The sequence below is a fragment of the Macaca nemestrina genome, chromosome 5, assembly GCF_043159975.1.
Source record: "Macaca nemestrina isolate mMacNem1 chromosome 5, mMacNem.hap1, whole genome shotgun sequence".
NCBI lineage: Eukaryota > Metazoa > Chordata > Mammalia > Primates > Cercopithecidae > Macaca > Macaca nemestrina.
This window is the reverse complement of record NC_092129.1, coordinates 12930146-12951376: the sequence shown is the minus strand read 5'-3', so window position 1 is coordinate 12951376 and position 21231 is coordinate 12930146. Positions and strand designations below refer to the sequence as shown.

The window sequence follows — 21231 nt, the reverse complement described above, 5'->3', positions numbered from 1 at the left end:
TTCCTTAGTATGTAATGTCCATTTGCATTCCTGATGATCTTACCCTGTGTGATTAGTAATACTTTTTGTAGAAAATGGCTGGTTTAGTATCTGGCATACACATGTGTCTCTTAACATTTTATCACTTTGCAGTTTTGTTCCTGGTATATACAAATAGCAACAAAATAACATTGAACAATTCTCTTCAGGTTTTTAGTCTTGTTCTTTTCTAGTTCTTTGAATGTCCCAGGATCTTGTAATTATTTCATCACTTTTTCATGAGCCAAGCAAAATATATTCTCATCTTGCAGATGAAAAGCAAGATACCTACTAGCTTGAGCATTACCCTGAATTTCTCCAGAAGAGTACAAATATCCAAGTAGACTATAAACCCTTCTTTCATTCTGTTTATTAAATCAACAAATTGAGAACATACTGTACTTAATACATCTGTATATTAATACTGTATTTGGCAGGGAGTGGGGCTTTCCTTCAGTAAAGCAATCTCTCTCCTAATGGTTAAAGTTAGATAAATAACTTCACCTAAAAATGTGAATTCTCCAAGAAGCAGAGTTTATTCTGTGGTCTGATAGTTTTGTAAGTTCAAATTCGCTGGGCAAATTCTAAATGGCACTAAATTTTATTATGAAGGGCTGGTTCAAGAAAAAGGTATTAAAAGGTGGGGGAAAGATAACTATTGGAGGAATCTGACCTCTCCTTACCAAGTGACCCAGTCATGGGACAAACTGACATTATATGCCTTCTGATGTGATGCCTCAGAAAGCATCAGCATTCCTGCGGTTTAGGAACGTTACTGCCAACAATGCATAACAAAACTGGTCGTGAGGAAACAGACAAACCCAAATGTAGAATGTAGCTCAGATAGCTGGCCTGAACTCTTTATTGTCAATGTCTTCAATGACAACAAGGCAGGGGCGACTCTTCTAAGTTAAAGATGACTAAAGAAACAACGTGCAGTATATAATTCTTGAATATTCTAAAGCATAGGGAATGGTGGGAAATAAAACCGAAAAGTTTAAACTGCACTCTAAATATGGGGCTAAGGTGTCTACCTGTGACCTTGAGATATGGTTTATAACCTAGATGAACTCTTAATAAGGCTGAGAAGAAGTCATTTAAATGAAGAATAAGCTTTTAGTCCAGAGAACATTTGAAATGTGCAGTGACTCACGCCGATAATCTCAGCACTTTGGGAGGTCGAGGTGGGGGGATCACAAGGTCAGGAGTTCAAGACCAGCCTGGCCAACAGGGTGAAATCCCATCTCTACTAAAGATACAAAAAAATTAGCCAGGCATGGTGATGCGCGCCTGTAATCCCAGCTACGCGGAAGGCTGAGGCAGGAGGCAGAGGTTGCAGTGAGCTGAGATTGCACCATTGCACTCCAGACTGAGCGACAAGGCAAGACTCGGTCTCAAAAAATAAATAAATAAATAACCACCAGAGGTGGGAGGATCCCTCCAGCCCAAGTGTCTGTCGTATGCTAGGATCTTGCCACTGTACTCCACCCTTGGCAACACAGCGAGACCCTCTGTTTTTTCCTGTCTTCTTTGATAATATTGGTAATCTATTTTATAGTTTTCCAAAGAAATGTTACTAAGTAGTGGTAACAGATTAGCATTTGGCAAATAACAATTAACAAAGGCATATTTTGAGTGTGGAATAAGATAGTTTTATAGACTCAGTGGATTCCAGGCAACGAACTTAACTTTTTTGAGATGCAGGTAATTATAATTATCTGCTCTTTAAATGTTAGTTTGGGCCCTGACATAGCTTTAAGTGACTGTTAATATTGGGTTTCTTACATAGAACCCTTGAGAACTGTCCAGATTATTTGAGCCTCTGTCTTTGCTTCAGATATATGATGAAACGTGATTTGCAGAACTTTTGAACTCCATGAACAAAACTGAAGTCTAAAGTAGTCCAGGGTTACTCAAACTCACTGTCTTCAGCATTTACTAATATATACCTATACAAATAGATGAAGGCTGTGGCTTACTTTTTGGTTCTTGCCCCATGCTATACTTTTGCTTGTCTCCCATCTTACCTGTCTGTGATCACTGTGCCCATATTGGCTGATCTATTGTTATTTCCCACAAATAACATATTTCTTGTATTTCCTACAAATACTATTTCATACAGATGGTTGTATTTGACACTTTTACCTGTTAGGAAATAAAATGAACAGTAGCTAGGAAGAAAATTATGGCTTCCACTTCATACTCAGCCTGATACTAAGAAACTTCTCTTAAATTGGGGGAAAATATGAATATTAGGGTGAGATAATACTAAATCTTGCTGTTTAAATTTCAAAAGTTTTAGTCATCCTAAAGTAAGTTAACAATATTTAAGCCTGATTTACGTTTAATTTCAGAATTCATTCTTTCTGGATAAATCTAGAGCATTTAAAGTGACATCCAAGATAAAACCTTTAAGGGATTTTTGCTGTAATTTGCCTCAGTAGTCTGACTCTTGTCCATACACTTCAAAGCAGATAAACCTAAGAATCAACTAGAGCCATCTGTTCTTAATTCTACGACTTAAACCTACATGCAGCTCATCTGTGGCTTCTACTTCTGTGGTAACTTCTCTGTTCTATTTTTTCTGTTCATAGCTATCATTTTTCTATTAAAACATATTAACTCCCGGTGCTCACAGGTAGGCACCTTAGCCCTATATTTAGAGTCTAGTTTAAACTTTTCAGTTTTATTTCCCACCACTGCCTATGCTTTAGAATATTCAAGAAATATATACTAAATATACCCTGTACTTACTTCTTCTCTGCATTTAGCTCACACCATTGTCACCGTTTTCAACTGTCTGATAGTATGGCTAGCTCTGTCTTAAGAGAGTCCTGGCTGAGGCCATTGAACTCTAGCATGGACAACAAGAGCGAAACTCTGTCTCAAAAACAAAACAAAAAAGAGTCCCGGCTGGCTGTATGCAGTGGCTCACACCTCAAATCCCAGCACTTTGGGAGGCTGAGGTGGAAGGATCCCTTGGGCCCAGGAGTTCAAGACCAGCCTGAGCAACTTAGGGAGACCCTGTCTCTAAAAGAAGGAAGGTAGGGAGGGAGGGGAAGCAGAGAGACTGAGGAAAGGAAAAAAAAGGAAGGGAAAGGATGAATGAATCCGGGCCAAATCAATTGTCAATTCCTTCGTGCTTTTTGTATTACACAAATGGTATTATGCTATGGAATATACTGTTCTGAAACTTTTTTTTTTTCTTGAGGTGGAGTCTCGCTCTGTTGCCCAAGCTGTAGTGCAGTGGCATGATCTCACCTCACTGCAACCTCCGCCTCCCAGGTTCAAGCGATTATCCTGCCACAGCCTCCCAAGTAGCAGAAATTATAGGCTCGTGCCACCTCGCCCAGCTAATGTTTGTATTTTTAGTAGAGATGGGGTTTCACTGTGTTGGCCAGGCTGGTCTTGAACTCCTGACCTCAAGTGAGCCACCCGCCTCGGCCTCTCAAAGTGCTGGGATTTGAGGCATGAGCCACCGCGCCTGGCCTGAAACTTTTTATGTGTCATACATTCTAGACAGCTTTTCTGATTAACCTGTGGCTGAGTTATATTTTGTAAAAGGCTGTGTAATGTAAGTTTGTAATGTAAGATTTATTGTTTCTGGTCTTTTTTTTTTTTCTATTACAAACAATGCTGAAATATTTTTGTATGTGTGGAAATATTTGTAGGATTAATTCCCATTGAAATTGTTCATTCAAAAGTTATGTGCATTTAATACAGTAATGGATAATGTATTCACCAAAATGCCCCCCCTCCTTTTTTTTTTTTTTTTTTGAGACAGTCTCCCTCTGTCACCCAGGCTGAAGTGCAGTGAGTGATGTGATCACAGCTCATGCAGCCTCAGTCTTGAAGGCTGAAGCCATCCTGACACCTTATCCTCCCACTACAGGCATGTGCCGCCATGCCCAGCAATTTTTTTTTTTTTTTTTTTTTTTTTTAGCAGAGTTTCGCTCTTGTTGCCCGGGCTGGAGTGCAATGGCGCGATCTTGGTTCACTGTAGTCTCCACCTCCCGGGTTCAAGCAGTTCTGCCTCAGCATCCCAAGTAGCTGGGCTTACAGGCACCCGCCACCATGCCTGGCTGATTTTTGTATTTTTAGTATAGACAGGGTTTCACCACGTTGGCCAGGCTGTTTGCGAACTCCTGACCTCAGATGATCCGCCCACCTTGGCCTCCCAAAGTACAGGGATTACAGGCTTGAGCCATCATGCCCAGCCAGTTTGTAGTATTTTTAACCATGGAAATTCAACTTTTTATATGCTTATTTTCTAACCTCCTTGGTTGGTATATGTTTCATAAGGGCCACGTCTGCATCTTATTCATCATTATAAATAATGATTCTACCTTATCTAGCATGGTGCCTTTTATAGATGATCAGTAAATAATAGTTTAGTCTTCCTGAAGCTGTAGGTAAAAAACCTCTCCTCCCTTCAGTCATTTTATAAAAGTTGAATAAGTTGAAAGTGACCAATCACAGGAGTTTCAGCAGTGAACAAACAACAACAAAAAACCCCCACATTTTCCACTTACTTATTTTAATCGGTGACGTTGAATTACAAGTCCTTGTAATGATCAGGAAGATGTTTAACAAGCTAAGTTAACCACTGCATATGTAATGGGCAAGTGATGTTCGAATTTCTTGATGTGACTTTAAACTCTAAAGAAGTCCTCATGCAAAAAGAAATCATAACCAGTTAAGAAATCTAAAAGAACTTTCTTAAGCTAATCATGATCCTCTTTAAGTATATAAACTATCAAACTATTAGCTAATCATAGAAGGGAAAGGACTTTTCCCCCATCACCCCTCCCCTTTCTATTAGAGGGAATCAGATATAATCATGATTGTGTCAAAAGTTCAAAAGGGAAAATGGAAGGTAAAATGAGCTGAATTGGCACTCTTCTCTCAACATTGTACCTGTAAGCTTGATATGTTGTTTCAGAGATTAACTTTATAGACTTCCGTACCCAGAAGTATGAAAATTCTTAGGGGACTCTTTTCACAAGCTTGATCTTAACGTATTTGAATAAAGAGAGCAGTTAATCCCCTTTGTAAAGTAATTTGAGAGGAGGGAATTCAGAATGTAAAATCTCACCTGCAGAAAACACTCAGCTCTGTAAAGGCCTTTTTATCTTTAAGACACTTACAAAGACTTAATATTTTAATGCGGAAGGGTGAACTTGGTTAAAAAGCCAATAGGTGAAATTAGAGAGAAATAATCCAGTGCTTTCTTTCTGGGAATTATTCTACTCTCCAGGGGACCTAATTTTATTCCCTGTGGGGAATGAGAATACCCTCTGTACAACAAGCCAGCATCTTTAAATATAAGCTTGACTTTTAGTATAATAAGAGTCTTGTTAGGTGCAATTATTTCCTTAGTCATTAATACAATGAACAAATGTTGTGGTTACCTGGGAAAGAAAATTCAAGTGCTTTTAAATCTCTTGTGAGATTTGGTTTCATGCTTGAAACCTATACACTGTTATGCCCAATAGCATCTGTTGAGAATTCTAAGCTATAAGGTATACAACATAGAGAAGTTAATACACTTAGGAAAAAATTGAGACCACTACAAAATGGATGTAAGGTCCTTAATAAAAAGCTTTTATTGTGTTGAGTGACAGCTATTTACCAGTGGCATTAAGCTTAACAAATAGGTAGAACTTTCTTAGGAGTTAATATTACAAGATGATGTCCCTGTATACACAGTAGGAAGCCAGTCTTTCCTTCAGGTGGCACTTAACTTTTTTCTTCCAGTTGTAAAACACTTTGCAGTTCTATGCAAATTCTCTGCTAATTAATTCAAGGTCTGAATTAACAGAATATAATCTAAGAGAATATATAGTGTTGAGTAGTATTTTTGGTAGAGTATGGCATTAGTTATTGTGTTAAGTCATTTCTGTCACCTACAAACTCTGTGATATTTTGCACATTTTGAAATCTTTTTGGCTGGGCACGGTGGCTCATGCCTGTAATCCCAGCTCTTTGGGAGTCCAATACAGGTGGATTCCTTGTACTCGGGAGTTCAAGACCAGCCTGAGCAACATGGTGAAACCCTGTCTCTACCAAAAGTCCAAAAATTAGCCAGGTGTGTTGGCATGTGCCTGTAGGCTGAGCTACATAGGGGGTTGAGGTGGGAGAAATTACTTGACCCTGCTGTGATCATGCCGCTGCTCTCCAGCCTGGGTTAGAGTGAGATCCTGTCTCAAATAAAATAAAATCTATCTTCTTTTTTTTTTTTTTTTTTTTGAGAGAGGGTCTCGTTCATTGCCCATGCTGGAGTGCAGTGGTACAATCACAGTTCACTACAGTCTTGAACTCCTGGGTTCAAGAGATCCTCCTACCTCAGCCTCCCAAGTAGTTAGGACCACAGGCACATGCCACCATGCCCAGTAAATTTATTTTATTTTTTGTATAGATGGAATCTTTTTATGTTTCCCAGGCTGGTAACTCTTGGCGTCAAGCAGTCCTCCCACCTCAGCCTCCCAGAGCACTAGGATTACAGGCATGAGCCACCATGCCAGGCCTGAAATCTCTTCTTAATTATAAAATACTGGTCTCATACCACTCCTAATAGTCTTTAGTGTCTTTAGTCATAAACCATTTTTTATTGGATTTGGTAACTTTTTTTTTTTTTTTTTTTTAGTCAGAGTCTTGCTGTCGCTTGGGCTGGAGTGCAGTGGAGCGATCTTTGGCTCACTGCCACCTCCACCTCCTGGGTTCAAGCAGTTCTCCTGCCTCAGCCTCCCAAGTAGCTGGGATTACAGGCGCCCGCCACCATGCCCAGCTAAGTTTTATATTTTTAGTGGAGACGGGGTTTCACCGTATTGGTCAGGCTATTGGTCAGGCTGATCTCTTGCTGGTCTCGAACTCCTGACCTCGTGATCCTCCTACCTCGGCCTCCCAAAGAGCTGGGATTACAGACGTGAGCCACCCCGCCAGGCCTAGCATATTTTTTCTTTAAAAGGAATCCAGTAAAAGATAATAGAAATCTTTCTTGTTACTTTTTTTTTTTTTAATTTAGAAGTTGACTGAAGTGGCAACAAGTAGCCTTTGCAATCTTATAAAGAACAAAGTCTCCAGAAATTTTCTTACATTCTGGTGTAACTTCCAAGTACTGGGTGTTACGTTTTCGGTTCTTGCCCTCGCTTTTAAAGCTCTGGGTTTATGAGCTTGGTCTACTGAGTATGATTTAATTTCCTGCTAGTGGTAAGACCACAGACACTGTCTGCAGCACTTTCCCTGCTGTTTTTGGCATTTTTTAGGTGGCCGTTAAGAATAATGTTTTATTTAGGTCTTTTTTTATGCAAGATCTAATCTAGTCCTCTTAACAAAATATTTTGTTTTCATAAGGCCGGGCGCGGTGGCTCAAGCCTGTAATCCCAGCACTTTGGGAGGCCGAGACGGGCGGATCACGAGGTCAGGAGATCGAGACCATCCTGGCTAACACGGTGAAACCCCGTCTCTACTAAAAATACAAAAACTTAGCCGGGCGAGGTGGCGGGCGCCTGTAGTCCCAGCTACTCGGGAGGCTGAGGCAGGAGAATGGCGTAAACCCGGGAGGCGGAGCTTGCAGTGAGCTGATATCCGGCCACTGCACTCCAGCCTGGGTGACAAAGCGAGACTCCGTCTCAAAAAAAAAAAAAAAAAAAAAGTAGCTAAGTGGGCGGGTTACGGTGGCTCACGCCTGTAATCCCAGCACTTTGGGAGGCTGAGGTGGGTGGATCATGAGGCCAGGAGATGGAGACCATCCTGGCTAACACGGTGAAACCCATCTCCACTAAAAATACAAAGAATTAGCCGGGCGTGGCGGCTGGGCCTGTAGTCCCAGCTACTTGGGAGGCTGAGGCAGGAGAATGGCATGACCCTAGGCTGTGGAGCTTGCAGTGAGCCGAGATCGTGCCACTGCACTCCAGCCTGGGCAACAGAGCAGACTCCGTCTCAAAAAATAAAATAAAGTAAAGTGAGCCAGCACAGTGGTATGACCCTGCAGTCCCAGCTACCCAGGAGGCCAAGGCGAGAGGATTGCTTGAGCCTAGGAGTTTAAATCCAGCCTGGGCAATGCAGTGAGACCCTCTCTCTGGGAGAAGAAAAAGAATTTCTGCATCAATGGGCAGTGATAGGCATTGAGACATAAGTTGGGGTTTTGCTATAATGAATGAGCACCAAGAAAATTAAATTTTAAAAATGAAAAGGTTAGTTGTATTTCCCCTATGAGGACTGTTTGCTGAGGTACTAGCTAGAAGAATAGTCAAGAGCTAACCTTTTTTCACCCCTGCTTAGTTGACATTTTTAAAGCTCACCAAAATAATAAGAAAATGACCTACATTTATGTAGATAGCCCCAGGCAGAATGACATCCAAAAGCATGCATACAAAGGTACATTTAAAAGTTGTATTCTTGTGTAAATACTTTTAAAGAACTAGTGGGCCAGGCAGTGGCTCAGGCCTGTAAGCCTAGCACTTTGGGAGACTGAGGCGGCAGATCACATGAGATCACGAGTTTGTGATCAGCCTGGCCAACATGGTGAAACCCCGCCTGTACTAAAAATACAAGAAAATTAGCCAGGCCTGGTGGCAGGTGCCTGTAATCCCAGCTACTTGGGAGGCTGAGGCAGGAGAATCACTTGAACCCAGGAGGCGTAGGTTGCAGTGAGCCAAGATCGCATCTCTGCCTGGGCGACAGAGCGAGACTCTGTCTCAGAAAAAAAAAAAGAACTAGCATAGTTTTTTTTTGTTGTGGGTAAAAGGTCATCTTAAAAACCTCATGATTTCGGCCGGGTGCGGTGGCTCATGCCTGTAATCCCAGCACTTTGGGAGGCCGAGGTGGGCAGATCACCTGAGGTCAGGAGTTCAAGACCAGCCTGGACAACATGGTAAAACCCCATCTCTACAAAAATACAAAAATTAGTTGGGCATGATGGTGGGTGCCTGTAATCCCAGCTACTCGGGAGGCTGAGGTGGAGAAATCACTTGAACCTGGGAGGTGGAGGTTGCAGTGAGCCGAGATCGTGCCATTGCACTCCAGCCTAGGCAACAAAGCGAGATTCTGTCTCAAAAAAAAGAAAAAGAAAGTCATGATTTCTTTTGGTAAGGTAATCAGATTTGCCATATTATCAATTGGCAAGCCTAGATTCCCCCATTCCTCCATGTTTTTGACGTTTCCTTAATGTACTTCAATTTAGGAGTAACTTTTTTTGTTTCAGACAAATCTTCCTATTTTCAAGCTGAAAGAATCTACTGTTAGAAGAAGATACAGTGACTTTGAATGGCTGCGAAGTGAATTAGAAAGAGAGAGCAAGGTAAGAATGATTCGAAATGCGGTTTTAAAGCAAAACATTCCAAGTTTTAATGTTTAATATTTCTCAGGAAAATGATCTTGAATAAAATGGGTAAAAGCAAATGTGATTTCTTTTTTTCAAATAGTTCGATGTCATTTTATAGAGGTAGAGTCTTTGTAAATTTTCCTTAGAACTCTTTCTCTTGTCTACTTTGGCTCAGTTGAGGTCTTTGCTGACTCACACTTGAATAACACTTCTTAGAATCTTCTTGCTATTACTTCCTTCCTTTCCCTCGTCGTCCTATTCCATCTTCCCCTCTCCACACACTTAAGCCAGGTTTCTCTTTCTCAGTACATTTTATAAATGTCAGTGTATTTCCAATTTTGTTTTACTGACACATAAGTTTTTTTCATCACACATGTGTTCATGTAACAGGAGTTTCATAAAGCAGTAATGACCTCACTCTGTGTGGTATATGTTGATACTCTTCAGATTAGCGTTTTTAAATGATGGCCGTGATCCACTAATTGGTTGCTGCCTGCAATTTAAAAACACTGTTACATGCCTGATCTTCTTAGAATAGAATTTGGTAGCTTTGGCTTCAAAATAAGTTAAAGCAAGGTCTCACTTTGATGTCTCTCATTTCAGCCCTGCCTCAGAATGACATCAGAGGCAAGGAGTCATGGAAGGACATGGTATGCTCAGAATGATGAAAAGTTATTTTGTGACTAGAAAGTAGGTGAAAAGAAGTGGGTATGGTAGGAGTCCTGAACTAGATGAAGGCTAGTTTGTACTCATTTCTCAAGTTTAATAAGCGTTTTGGTTTTTTTTTTTTTCTGTTTCTAGCTTAAAAATGGCTGCATAAGAGCACAAAATATGCAGATAATAGCATTCCAACAAAAATATAAAGAAGGCCAAGCATGGTGGCTCATGCCTGTAATCCCAGTACTTTGGTAGGCTGAGTCAGGAGGATCTCCTGAGCCCAGGAGTTCAAGACCAGCCTGGGCAACATTGTGAGTCATGCCCCATCTCTTCCAAAATGTTTAAATAGGAATAAAACTAGAAATACAAAATCCATGTTAAGAAAGCTCTAAAACTTTACCAAAAAAAATAAGACCTAAATAAAGAGGGACCAGGTGCAGTGGCTTACGCCTGTAATCCCAGCACTTTGGGAGGCCAACGCCAACGGATCACTTACGCTCAGGAGCTCGAGACCAGCCTGGGCAACATGCGAAACCCCATCGCTACCAAAAATACAAAAATTAGCCAGGCATGGTGACATGCACCTGTAGTCCCAGCACTCAGGAGGCTGAGGCAAGAGGATCACTTGAGCCCAGGAGGCAGAGATTGAAGTGAGCTGTAGTCTCGCAACTGCACTCCAGCATGGGCACCAGAGCCAGACCCTGTCTCAAAAAAAAAAAAAAAAAAAGTGTGATACTGTATTCATTGTAATACTGTGTTCCTCGTTTGGAATATTTACTTTTGAAGATTTGTTTATTTTATGAACATTTTAGAGAGCTCGTTCTTTGTGTTCTAGGAGTTATGGGTAGAGCTATGAACAAATTAAGGTCCCCTCTTTTATGGTGCTTATATCTTATTAGGTAAATTGCGGCGGGGAGGGGGTTGTTGAAGAGAAGGCAGGAAAAATGTAGTAAAATATATAGATGTCATATGATGAGAAGCTCTAAAAAAAAAATAAGACAAAGCTAAATTAAGGGAAGTAGGAAGTGCCAGGGGAGCCACTCTCATGTAGAGCGCAGGGAAGGCCTCGCTCTAGGTGACATTAGCAGAGACCTGCATGAAGTAGAGCAGTATCTTCTTATTTATAAATTCATAAGATTCTAGTAGAAATTTCAGTAGGGGTGTTTATAAACTTGCAGATTTATATATGAACTTTAGAATCAGTAAAAACTCAAGAATAACCAAAAAATATTTTCAGTATATAGTGGGCAGCAGGTGTTTGTTCTACCAGACGTCAAAACATATCTTAAAGCTATAGTAATTCAAACAATGTGGTGTAGTCATATGGCACTTAATGATGAGAATACATTTTAAGAAATGCATCCTTAGGTGATTTCATTGTTTGTGCAAACATCATATGAGTATACTCACACAAACGCAGGTGGTGTAGCCTGCTACACACCTAGGCTATATGGTACAGCTTATTGCTCCTAGACTACAAACCTATCCAACATGTTACTGTACTGAATAGTACAGGCAGTTGTAACACAGTGGGAAGCATTTATGCATCTAAACATAGAAAAGATATGGTAAAAAATACAGCGTGGAAGAATTTTTTTTTTTTTTTTTAAGCACTGACAATTTTTTAAATGGTACACCTGTATAGGGCACTTACCGTAAATGGAGCTTGCAGGATTGAAAGTTGTTCTGGGTGAGTCAGCAAGTACGTGGCAAGTGAATGTGAAGACCTAGGACATTCCTGTTTATTACTGCAGGCTTTATAAACACTGTACATTGAAATTTATAAAATATTTTTCTTTTTTTTTTTTTTTGAGACGGAGTCTCGCTCTGTTGCCCAGGCTGGAGTGCAGTGGCGCGATCTCGGCTCACTGCAAGCTCCGCCTCCTGGGTTTACGCCATTCTCCTGCCTCAGCCTCCTGAGTAGCTGGGACTACAGGCGCCCGCCACCGCGCCCGGCTAATTTTTTGTATTTTTAGTAGAGACGGGGTTTCACCGTGGTCTCGATCTCCTGACCTTGTGATCCGCCCGCCTCGGCCTCCCAAAGTGCTGGGATTACAGGCTTGAGCCACCGCGCCCGGCCTAAAATATTTTTCTTCAATAATAAATCTTAGCTTAGTTTTTAAACTTTTTACTTTAACTCTTTGACTCTTGTAATTTAACACTTAGCTTAAAACACAAACATATTGAACAACCGTACAAAAATATGTTCTTTATATTCTTATTTTATAAGCTGTTCTCTATTTAAATTTTTTTTAACTTTTTCTTTTTTTTTTTTTTTTTTTTTTTTTTGAGACGGAGTCTCGCTCTGTAGCCCAGGCTGGAGTGCAGTGGCTGGATCTCAGCTCACTGCAAGCTCCGCCTCCCGGGTTCACGCCATTCTCCGGCCTCAGCCTCCCGAGTAGCTGGGACTACAGGCGCCCGCCACCTCGCCCGGCTAGTTTTTTGTATTTCTTAGTAGAGACGGGGTTTCACCGTGTTATCCAGGATGGTCTCGATCTCCTGACCTCATGATCCACCCGTCTCGGCCTCCCAAAGTGCTGGGATTACAGGCTTGAGCCACCGCGCCCGGCCAACTTTTTCTTAAAAGTTAAGTCACAAATATACATAGGAGCCTAGGCCTGCACACAATCAGGATCACCAAGACATTTCTAGGCAATAGGAATTTTTTACCTCCATTATAATCTTATAGCACAACCATTATTATCTTATGTGGTCCATCTCTGATGGAAACACTGTTATGCAGTGTGTATTGCTTTAGGTTGGGCAGATAGATGAGTGGAATGTAATAGAGTTTAGACTTTGACCCATGTATTTATAGGGAATTTTGTTCATAACAAAAATAACATTGTCATTCAGTGGGAAAGGAATTCAGCAAATGTAGTTGAAATATTTGTCTATTAGAAAATAAAGATTTGTATCTCACTATATACAAATTACAGATGGTTAGGAGATTGATTGATTAATTGATTGGCAGAGTCTTGCTCTGTTGCCCAAGCTGGAATGCAGTGGTGTGATCATAGCATACTATAACATCCTCCAACTCCTGGTCTCAAGTGATTGTCCTGCCTCAGCCTCCCAAGTAGCTGGGACTACAGGCATGAGCCACCATGTCCAGCTAATTTTTAGAATTTTTTTGTAAGAACGGGGTTTCACTATGTTGCCCAGGCTGGTCTCGAACTCCTGGCCTCAAGTAATCCTTCTGCCTTGGCCTCCCAAAGTGCTGGAATTACAGGCATGAGCCAGCACACCTAGCTGAGAAGTGTCTTGATACATAGGCTTTGGGCTTTGCTTCACATACCATGTGGCACACTGGAAATGTTTAATAAACTTTTGCTGAATAGTATATTTTGCTTTTTAAAATTATTATTATTTTTATTTTTAGTAGAGATGGGGTTTCACCATGTTAGCAAGACGGTCTCGATCTCCTGGCCTCGTGATCTGCCCACCTTGGCCTCCCGAAGTGCTGGAATTACAGGCGTGAGCTACCCCGCCTGGCCGCTTTTGTTTTTAGTAACAGCTTTATTGAGATATAATTCACATACCATACTCTTCACCCATTTGAAGTGTATAATTCACTGGTTGTTAATATGTTCGCAGAGTTATGCAACCATCACTATTTTAGAGCACTAGTCAATTTCAGAGCATTTTTATCACCCATTAAAAGAAACCCTGTCCCCATTAGTAGTCACTACTGATTTTTCCCGAACCCTTCCTCACTCAGCCTGAGACAACCACCTGCTAGTCTCCTTTCTCTGTGGATTTGCCCATTCTGGACATACATAAATGGAAGCCCAGAATATGTGATCTTTTGTGTCTGCCTTCTTTCACTTAACATGTTTTCACAGTTCATGCTTTTCTAACATGCATCAGTACTTCATTTTGTTTTATTCCTAAATAATATCCTATTGTATGCTTATACCACATTTTATTTATCCACTTATTTGGTGGACATTTGGTTCTACTTTTTGGCTGTTTTTAGTAGTGCTGCTGTGAACATTTATGCATAGGTTTGTGTCTACATGTGTTTTCATTTCTTTTCAGTATATACCTACCAGTACATTGCTGGGTCATATCATAACTCTTTTTAACCTTTCGAGGAATTGGCAGACTGTTTTTCCAAAGCAGCTGCATGATTTTAACATTCTTACAAGCAATGTGAAGTTCTACGTTTCTCCACATCCCTACTAATTAATTGCCTGTCTTCTTTATTATAGCTATCCTACCGTTTGTGAAGGGGTATTGCATTGTGGTTTTGATTTTTATTTCTCTGATGGCCACTAATGTTGATTTTGTTTCATGTACTTACTGGCCGTTTATGTATCTTCTTTGGAGAAATCTTTATTGAGATCTTTTGCCTTTTTAAATGGGTTCATCTTTTTTATTATAGAGTTATGTCGAGAATATATAAGACTCTTAGAGTTCCCTATCAGATACGTATTTTGCATGTATCTTCCAGTCTGTGGGTTGTTTTTCACTTTCTTGATGTTGTCTTTTGAAGCACAATACTTCACATTTAACATTAGACCAGTTAAATATATTGAGAGTTAAATCCATGTGAAAGTTGTACTCGTATTACAGTATTGGAAAGAACAGTGTAATCAAGTTATTTTGTGGTATATTAGTACTTTTAACTAAGATCTATTAAACTAAGCTAGAAATTAGCCGACATGTATTGTAGTCAGATCTTTAGCTTTTATTCTAGTTTACTTTAGCTTTCAATATATTATGCTCACCAGATACTCTGTTTCTCACCCCACATGCATGCACATATCTTTGCATTCGTGACCTTTTAATTAGTATTAGATTTTTTCTTTTCTTTTTTTTTTTTTGAGACGGAGTCTGGCTCTTGCCCAGGCTGGAGTACTGTGGTGCAATCCCGGCTTACTGCAGTCTCTGCCTCCCAGGCTCAAGCAATTCTGCCTCAGCCTCCTGAGTAAAGGGGTTACAAGCATGCACCACCATGCCCAGCTAATTTTTTGTATATTTAGTAGACACAGGGTTTCACCATGTTGGCCAGGCTGATCTCGAACTTCTGACCTCAGGTGATTTGCCCACCTTGGTCTCCTGAAGTACTGGGATTACAGGTGTGAGCTACCGCACCCAACCTGGTGTTAGAATTCCAATTAGGTGTTTTCAGACTGCTTTAGCAAAAATAATATGATGTAGAAGAGAATCTTAGCTGGATAAGCCATTTATGATTTTTATAGGTCATTAATCCTGTTGCCTACCACCTCACCATCCATTTGAATGACTAGTTTGAATATGTTAGGAAGAATGTATCTCTACAGAGGATAATATAGCAATCCTTTTCTTAAATTTCCCTTATATATGAAATTTATATATATTTAATTTTATATATATATTCTTAAATTTTTTTATCATTTTCCTTCTTTCTTTAACCGACATCCTCGAGCCATACTTTTCTTAAGTTTCATGCTAAATTCTACCCTGAATTAATGGTGGTCGTTTATTTAACACACTGGTTCTAGATTCTTTTTTTAAATAATAATTGTGTAGATACAGATATTTTTCCCTGCTCACCAGATAGCCATTCTACTGGAACTTAATGGTTAGCATTCCTTTGTTTCTCAGTTATAAAAGGTCCCTGCAGATTTTAACTCTTAGCTAAACAGATGCTAACATGGGAGTGAGATCTAAGAATGCTAGCATAAATTTACAGAGATAAATCCTTAGATATCTTCATCATTGGTCATCTGGGGAGAGTAAATCTAGGAAAGGATTATAAAGTTTATTTGGATGTTTCTTTTTTTGTTTTTATTTTGTTTTTTGTTAATCTACATGAAGTCGAGTTGTTCTTTCCCTTTTTTACCCTATTGAATTTTGTTTGAGGATAAACTCCTTGGTGTAGAAACTGTATCAAGGCTTTAAAGTTTTAATTTTTTTGAATATGTGTAATTTTTATTATTAGTGAAAAGAAATATATATATGTATCAGTTTACTATCTATATTTCTCCTTGTTCTAATTGTTTGCTTACACATTTTTCTGTTTGGTTTTAAAGTAAGGATCCAGCTAAGTGGTTGGTCATTTAACAGATATTTGAGCTTCTGTTGTATGCCCAGTTTTTCTTAAAATAACCACAAAAAGCCTAAGACAGGGGTCTTGATTTGAAGACATTAGTATGATAGATTGGTGGTTTTCCACCAAAGACAGTTTTATCCCCCGGGAGGGGAGACATTTGACACTGTCTAGAGACAGTTTTTATTGTCTCAGCGGGGGGTGCTATGATGTCTAGTGGGTAGAGGCCGGGGATACAGCTAAAGAAAAGAATGCCAGTCTGGACAACATGGTGAAACACCATCTCCACAAAAAATAGAAAAATTAGCCAGGCATGGTGGCATGCTGTGTGCCTGTAGTGTCCCAGCTATTCAGGAGGCTGACACAGGAGGATCACCTGAGTCTGGGGGAGGCTGCAGTGAGCCATGATTGCACCATGGAACTCCAGCCTGGGTGACAGAGCAAGACCCCATCTCAAGAAAGAAAATAATGCACAAGAAAGCCCCCCTGTACAAAAATTACCTGATTCTCAATAATGCTAGGATAGAGAAACCAAAGAAACCTGTGAAATAGCTAGGTGCTATTTAATCAAAACAAGTATTTTGAGCTCCAGAATAACATTTTTAAAAATTTATTTATTTATTTTTAAGACGGGGTCTCACTGTCACCTAGGCTGGAGTGCAGCAATGTGATTTTAGCTCACTACAGCCCTGAACGCCTGTATTCAAGTGATCCTCCCACCTCTGCCTCCTAAGTAGCTGGGACTACAGGCTCACACCACCACATCCCGCTAAGTTTTTTTTTATTTTTGTAGACATGTGTCCAGGCTTGTGTCAAACTCCTGGTCTCAAGCAATCCTCCCGCCTTCCTTGGCCTCCCAAGTGTGGGGATTGCAGACGTGAGCCACTGCACCTGGCCTATAATAATATTTGAGCTCCGGATAATTCCCAGAAGGGAGAGATCACAGGAGTTGACCCTTGGTTAGGCTTTGAAGGGGAAAATTTGGGATCTTCCTATAGTGCGGGAAGGGAGAAATGACAGGTCTTTGGGAAAATACTGCAGGATAGGGCATTTGGGAGAAAGTTGACTTGTTTCTTAACTTAGGAAACAGAATAGTGACAACTAGAGTTATTGATATTTTGTCATCACCTCAAACACAAACAGGAAAGACTATAATGCAGATGGTAAGAGGTTGAAGAAACCAGAATTCTTTTTTTTTTTTTTTTTTTTTGAAATGAAGTCTCGCTCTGTCGCCCAGGCTGGAGCGCACTAGCATGATCTCTGCTCACTGCAAGCTCCGCCTCCCGGGTTCACACGATTCTCCTGCTTCAGCCTCCAGAGTAGCTGGGACTACAGGCGCCCGCCACCACGCCCGGCTAATTTTTTGTGTTTTTTAGTAGAGATGGGGTTTCACCGTGTTAGCCAGGATGATCCTGACCTCATGATCCGCCCACCTTGGCCTCCCAAAGTTCTGGGATTACAGGTGTGAGCCACCGCGCCTGGCTGAAACCAGAATTCTTATCTAACCATGTTGCAGAGAGAACATTAACATTTCTTCATTTAATTGAGAGTTGATTTTGATCTCTGCAGTTTCTATTGCAAGAAGACATTGACTTCTCCAAGTGGCATCACAAGTGTCTGAGGGGCATGGTAACCTTTATTTCAGTATTGTGAGTGTTCTCTTTGTATACCTGTGCTTCGATAAGGCCAAGAAAATTAATATAAGCTCTGGGCCCTGCCTTTGAGTTAGGAGCTTTTGTCTGATGGGCTATTCTGCATTTGTCTAAACATTTGGTCTTTTTTCAGTGTATTTTTTGCTCTTTTATATTTAAACTAGTTTGACCAGGTGATGGCTGCCATAGTGAGGACATGCTTTGTGTTCATGCTGTGCTCTATACATTTTCACAACCAGTCATCATGATCAAGAACTTTCTGTCTTCATGTTTTAGGTCGTAGTTCCCCCACTCCCTGGGAAAGCGTTTTTGCGTCAGCTTCCTTTTAGAGGAGATGATGGAATATTTGATGACAATTTTATTGAGGAAAGAAAACAAGGGCTGGAGCAGTTTATAAACAAGTAAGTGCTTCCTATTCCTCAAAGTGTAGCAGTGAGGTATGTTTTGAGACTACTTTAAGTGACTACTTATAGTTTAGATGTTAAGCTAAACTGCACTGTTGCCTTTTAGCCATTTCCTAACTTTTCATATCATTTAAACAAAGTAAAAGTATCCGACAAGTTGAATATCATGTGATAAATATTAACACACTTGAGTGATTGAAATGAGGATCTTTGTGTTGACCTAAGTTTTGTATTTGTTTTTCTTGGTTAATTTATGCAAATTACATTTAAAATTACGGCATTTAAAAAATACAGTTTTACTTATGATTCTTTCTGATTTAAGGTATGTTCTAGCATGAACAATAAAACTTACAATATACTTGCAATCATCTTGTCTGATTGCAGATGGAGGTATTAGCATGTCTTGTATAAAGGTGCACATTTTTAATTTTCATGGTAAAATGTATTTTTAAAATGTAAGAGGACTTAGGATTGTTTCTCTCTTACTTTAGAAACTCTTGATAAGCTCAAACCAATATTTTTAGCTTTTAATTTTATTCCCGTTTGAAATACAGCTATTTTGTAAAGTAATAGAAAGCCAAAATGATAGAAAGATTTATGCCAAGAAAGACCTCACTGTAATTGTGCATTGGCCTTAAACTAGGAAAAGTAAATCAAATCCTACAGAATATGGTAATATGAGCTTACACTTTAAATTTTATCTAGTGATTTGAAGATGCATGAGTGGTAAACAGAAGAGAAAGGGTTACATAAAGCCCTTGGTTATCTACTGTAGCACTCAATCTTCATTGTCTATAAACCTTTTTTTTTTTTTTTTTTTTTTTGGACAAAGTCTTGCTCTGTCACCCAGGCTTTGGAGTGTAGTGGTGCAATCTCGGCTCACTGAAACCTCCACCTCCCAGGTTCAAGTGATTCTCATGCCTCAGCCACCTGAGTAGTTGGGATTATAGGTGCACACCATAGTGTCTGGCTTATTTTTGTGTTTTTAGTAGAGACAGGGGTTTGCCATATTGGCCAGGCTGGTCTCGAACTCCTGACCTCAAGTGATCTGCCTGCCTCAGTCTCCCACAGTGCTGGGATTACAAGCATGAGCCACCACGCCTGGCCTATATTAGATGTTTTTAAGTTGTAAGATAAGAGTCTGGTTGCCCAGTCTGGTTTTAAGCAGGCAAAAACAAAATGCCTGGATATTTGTGCCTGTTTTTTTTAGTATTTGGGGCTTTTATTGAACTTCATTCTATTTCTAACTTCAATCCTGTATCTTCTCCTCTTTAAAATAGATTCTGGCCTGGTGCAGTGGATCACACCTATAATCCCAGTACTTTGGGAGGCCGAGGTGCGCAGATCACTTGAGGTCAGGAGTTCCAAGGCCACATGGCAAAACCCTGTCTCTACTAAAAATACAAAAATTAGTGGGGCGTGGTGGTGCACGCCGGTAGTCTCAGCTACTCAGGAGGCTGTGGCAGGAAAATCGCTTGAACCTGGCAGGTGGAGGTTGCAGTGAGCTGAGATCACGCTACTGCACCCCAGCCTGAGTGACAGAACAACACTTTATCTCAAAAAAAAAGTTCTTACGATCAATTGACATGTTCCACTTTTAACATTAAAATTAAAGTTTCTTATGAATACACCAGCTATATGTAAAGCTAATTGGATACATGTACCACAAGCAGTGAAAAATTTGTGATTAAATGTTTTCTAAATTAAGAGTTGTGAACCAAACAAAAGAACATATGCCATTAGTTGATAGTGCATAGCTTTATGGACAGTCCAGAATAATACTTATTAGTAAACTGTACATGCTTCTGGGCCAAGCACGGTGGCTCATGCCTGTAATCCCAGCACTTTGGGAGGCTGAGGTGGACAGATCACTTGAGGTCAGGGATTTGAGACCAGCCTGGCCAACATGGTGAAACCCCATCTCTAGTAAAAATTAGCTGGGCATAGTGGCGCACGCCTGTAGTCCTAGCTACTCAGAGGGCTGAGGCACAAAATCACTTGAACCCAGGAGATGGAGGTTGCCATGAGTCAAGATCAGGCACTGCACTCCAGCCTGGGCAACAGAGCAAGACTCCATCTCAAAAAAAAAAAAAATTATATATACTTCTTAACCTTAAAATGTGTGATTTGAACTCCCCCACCTTGTGTAAAATGTTGGACTAAATTTATATTTTTTATTCTTAGGGTCGCTGGTCATCCTCTGGCACAGAATGAACGTTGTCTTCACATGTTTTTACAAGATGAAATAATAGATAAAAGCTATACTCCATCTAAAATAAGACATGCCTGAAATTTGGCAAGAAGGGGCAAAAATGTGACTATTAATGATTGATAAGCACCAGTGAAGAAGTTCTAACTTTTAGCATGCTGCACAGAAACTGGTATAACATGCCTTCAGTATACTAACACTCATATGCTCAGTTTTGTTTTGTTTTGGCAGTTGACAAGAAGTTAATTTGCTTTAGTGAAAATCCCTCATTCCAGCCTTTCTATATAAATAGCTCTTCCTTGCTGTTTTAATGTGGTGCACACTGTAGCCTCACAAACCTGTTATTCCAATGTAATCTGCAGTGTCCTAACTAAAGTTACTGGCTTGGTCTTATTTGCACAGTTTTTGTGTCTTGTTTGCTTCTTGCATCTGATTAACTAGAATATTTCTCTTTCCCCCTTTTAATGTGTGATGTCACTTGACCCAATTTATGTGTAGGAGCACTACACCATTGGTTTCCAATACTGCACACATAAGATACATACTTGTGTGCAGAAAGTATCTTCCCTCAGGCTTGTAATACCCTTCACATGGAAGATTAATGAGGGAAATCTTTATATTCTGTATAAAAACAAAATCAAATTTATATACTAAAATCATTTGTCTAAAAATTTAAGTTGTTTTCAAATAAAAATTAAAATGCATTTCTGATATGCACTGATTGTGTTGCCTCCAGCTTTTCTTTGCTCTCCATGAGTGACTGCTTAAGTCACTTGTTGAGAGGGATTATTTACTAATTATATACTTCTCATTCCTGTCATTCCATTCCCTTTAAACAGTGGTGACATCAAATATACTTCCACCCATTGAATGGGGTGTTTTCAACAACAACAAAAGTGATATACTAAAAAATTTATTCCTTAAGACTT

General features: G+C 39.9%; 1 protein-coding gene across 1 annotated transcript in view; it reads left to right on the top strand.

Annotated features, from left to right (window-relative positions):
- LOC105492037 (sorting nexin 3) overlaps positions 1–21019 on the top strand; it is a 50750-nt gene extending 29731 nt beyond the window's left edge. Inside the window, exons 2-4 of the mRNA XM_011758870.3 lie at positions 9224–9319; positions 17966–18090; positions 20278–21019. Of these exons, the coding sequence (XP_011757172.1) occupies positions 9224–9319; positions 17966–18090; positions 20278–20383 (327 nt within the window). The 3' untranslated portion in view covers positions 20384–21019. The remainder of the gene's footprint in view (positions 1–9223; positions 9320–17965; positions 18091–20277) is intronic.
- The last annotated feature ends 212 nt before the right edge of the window (positions 21020–21231 follow it).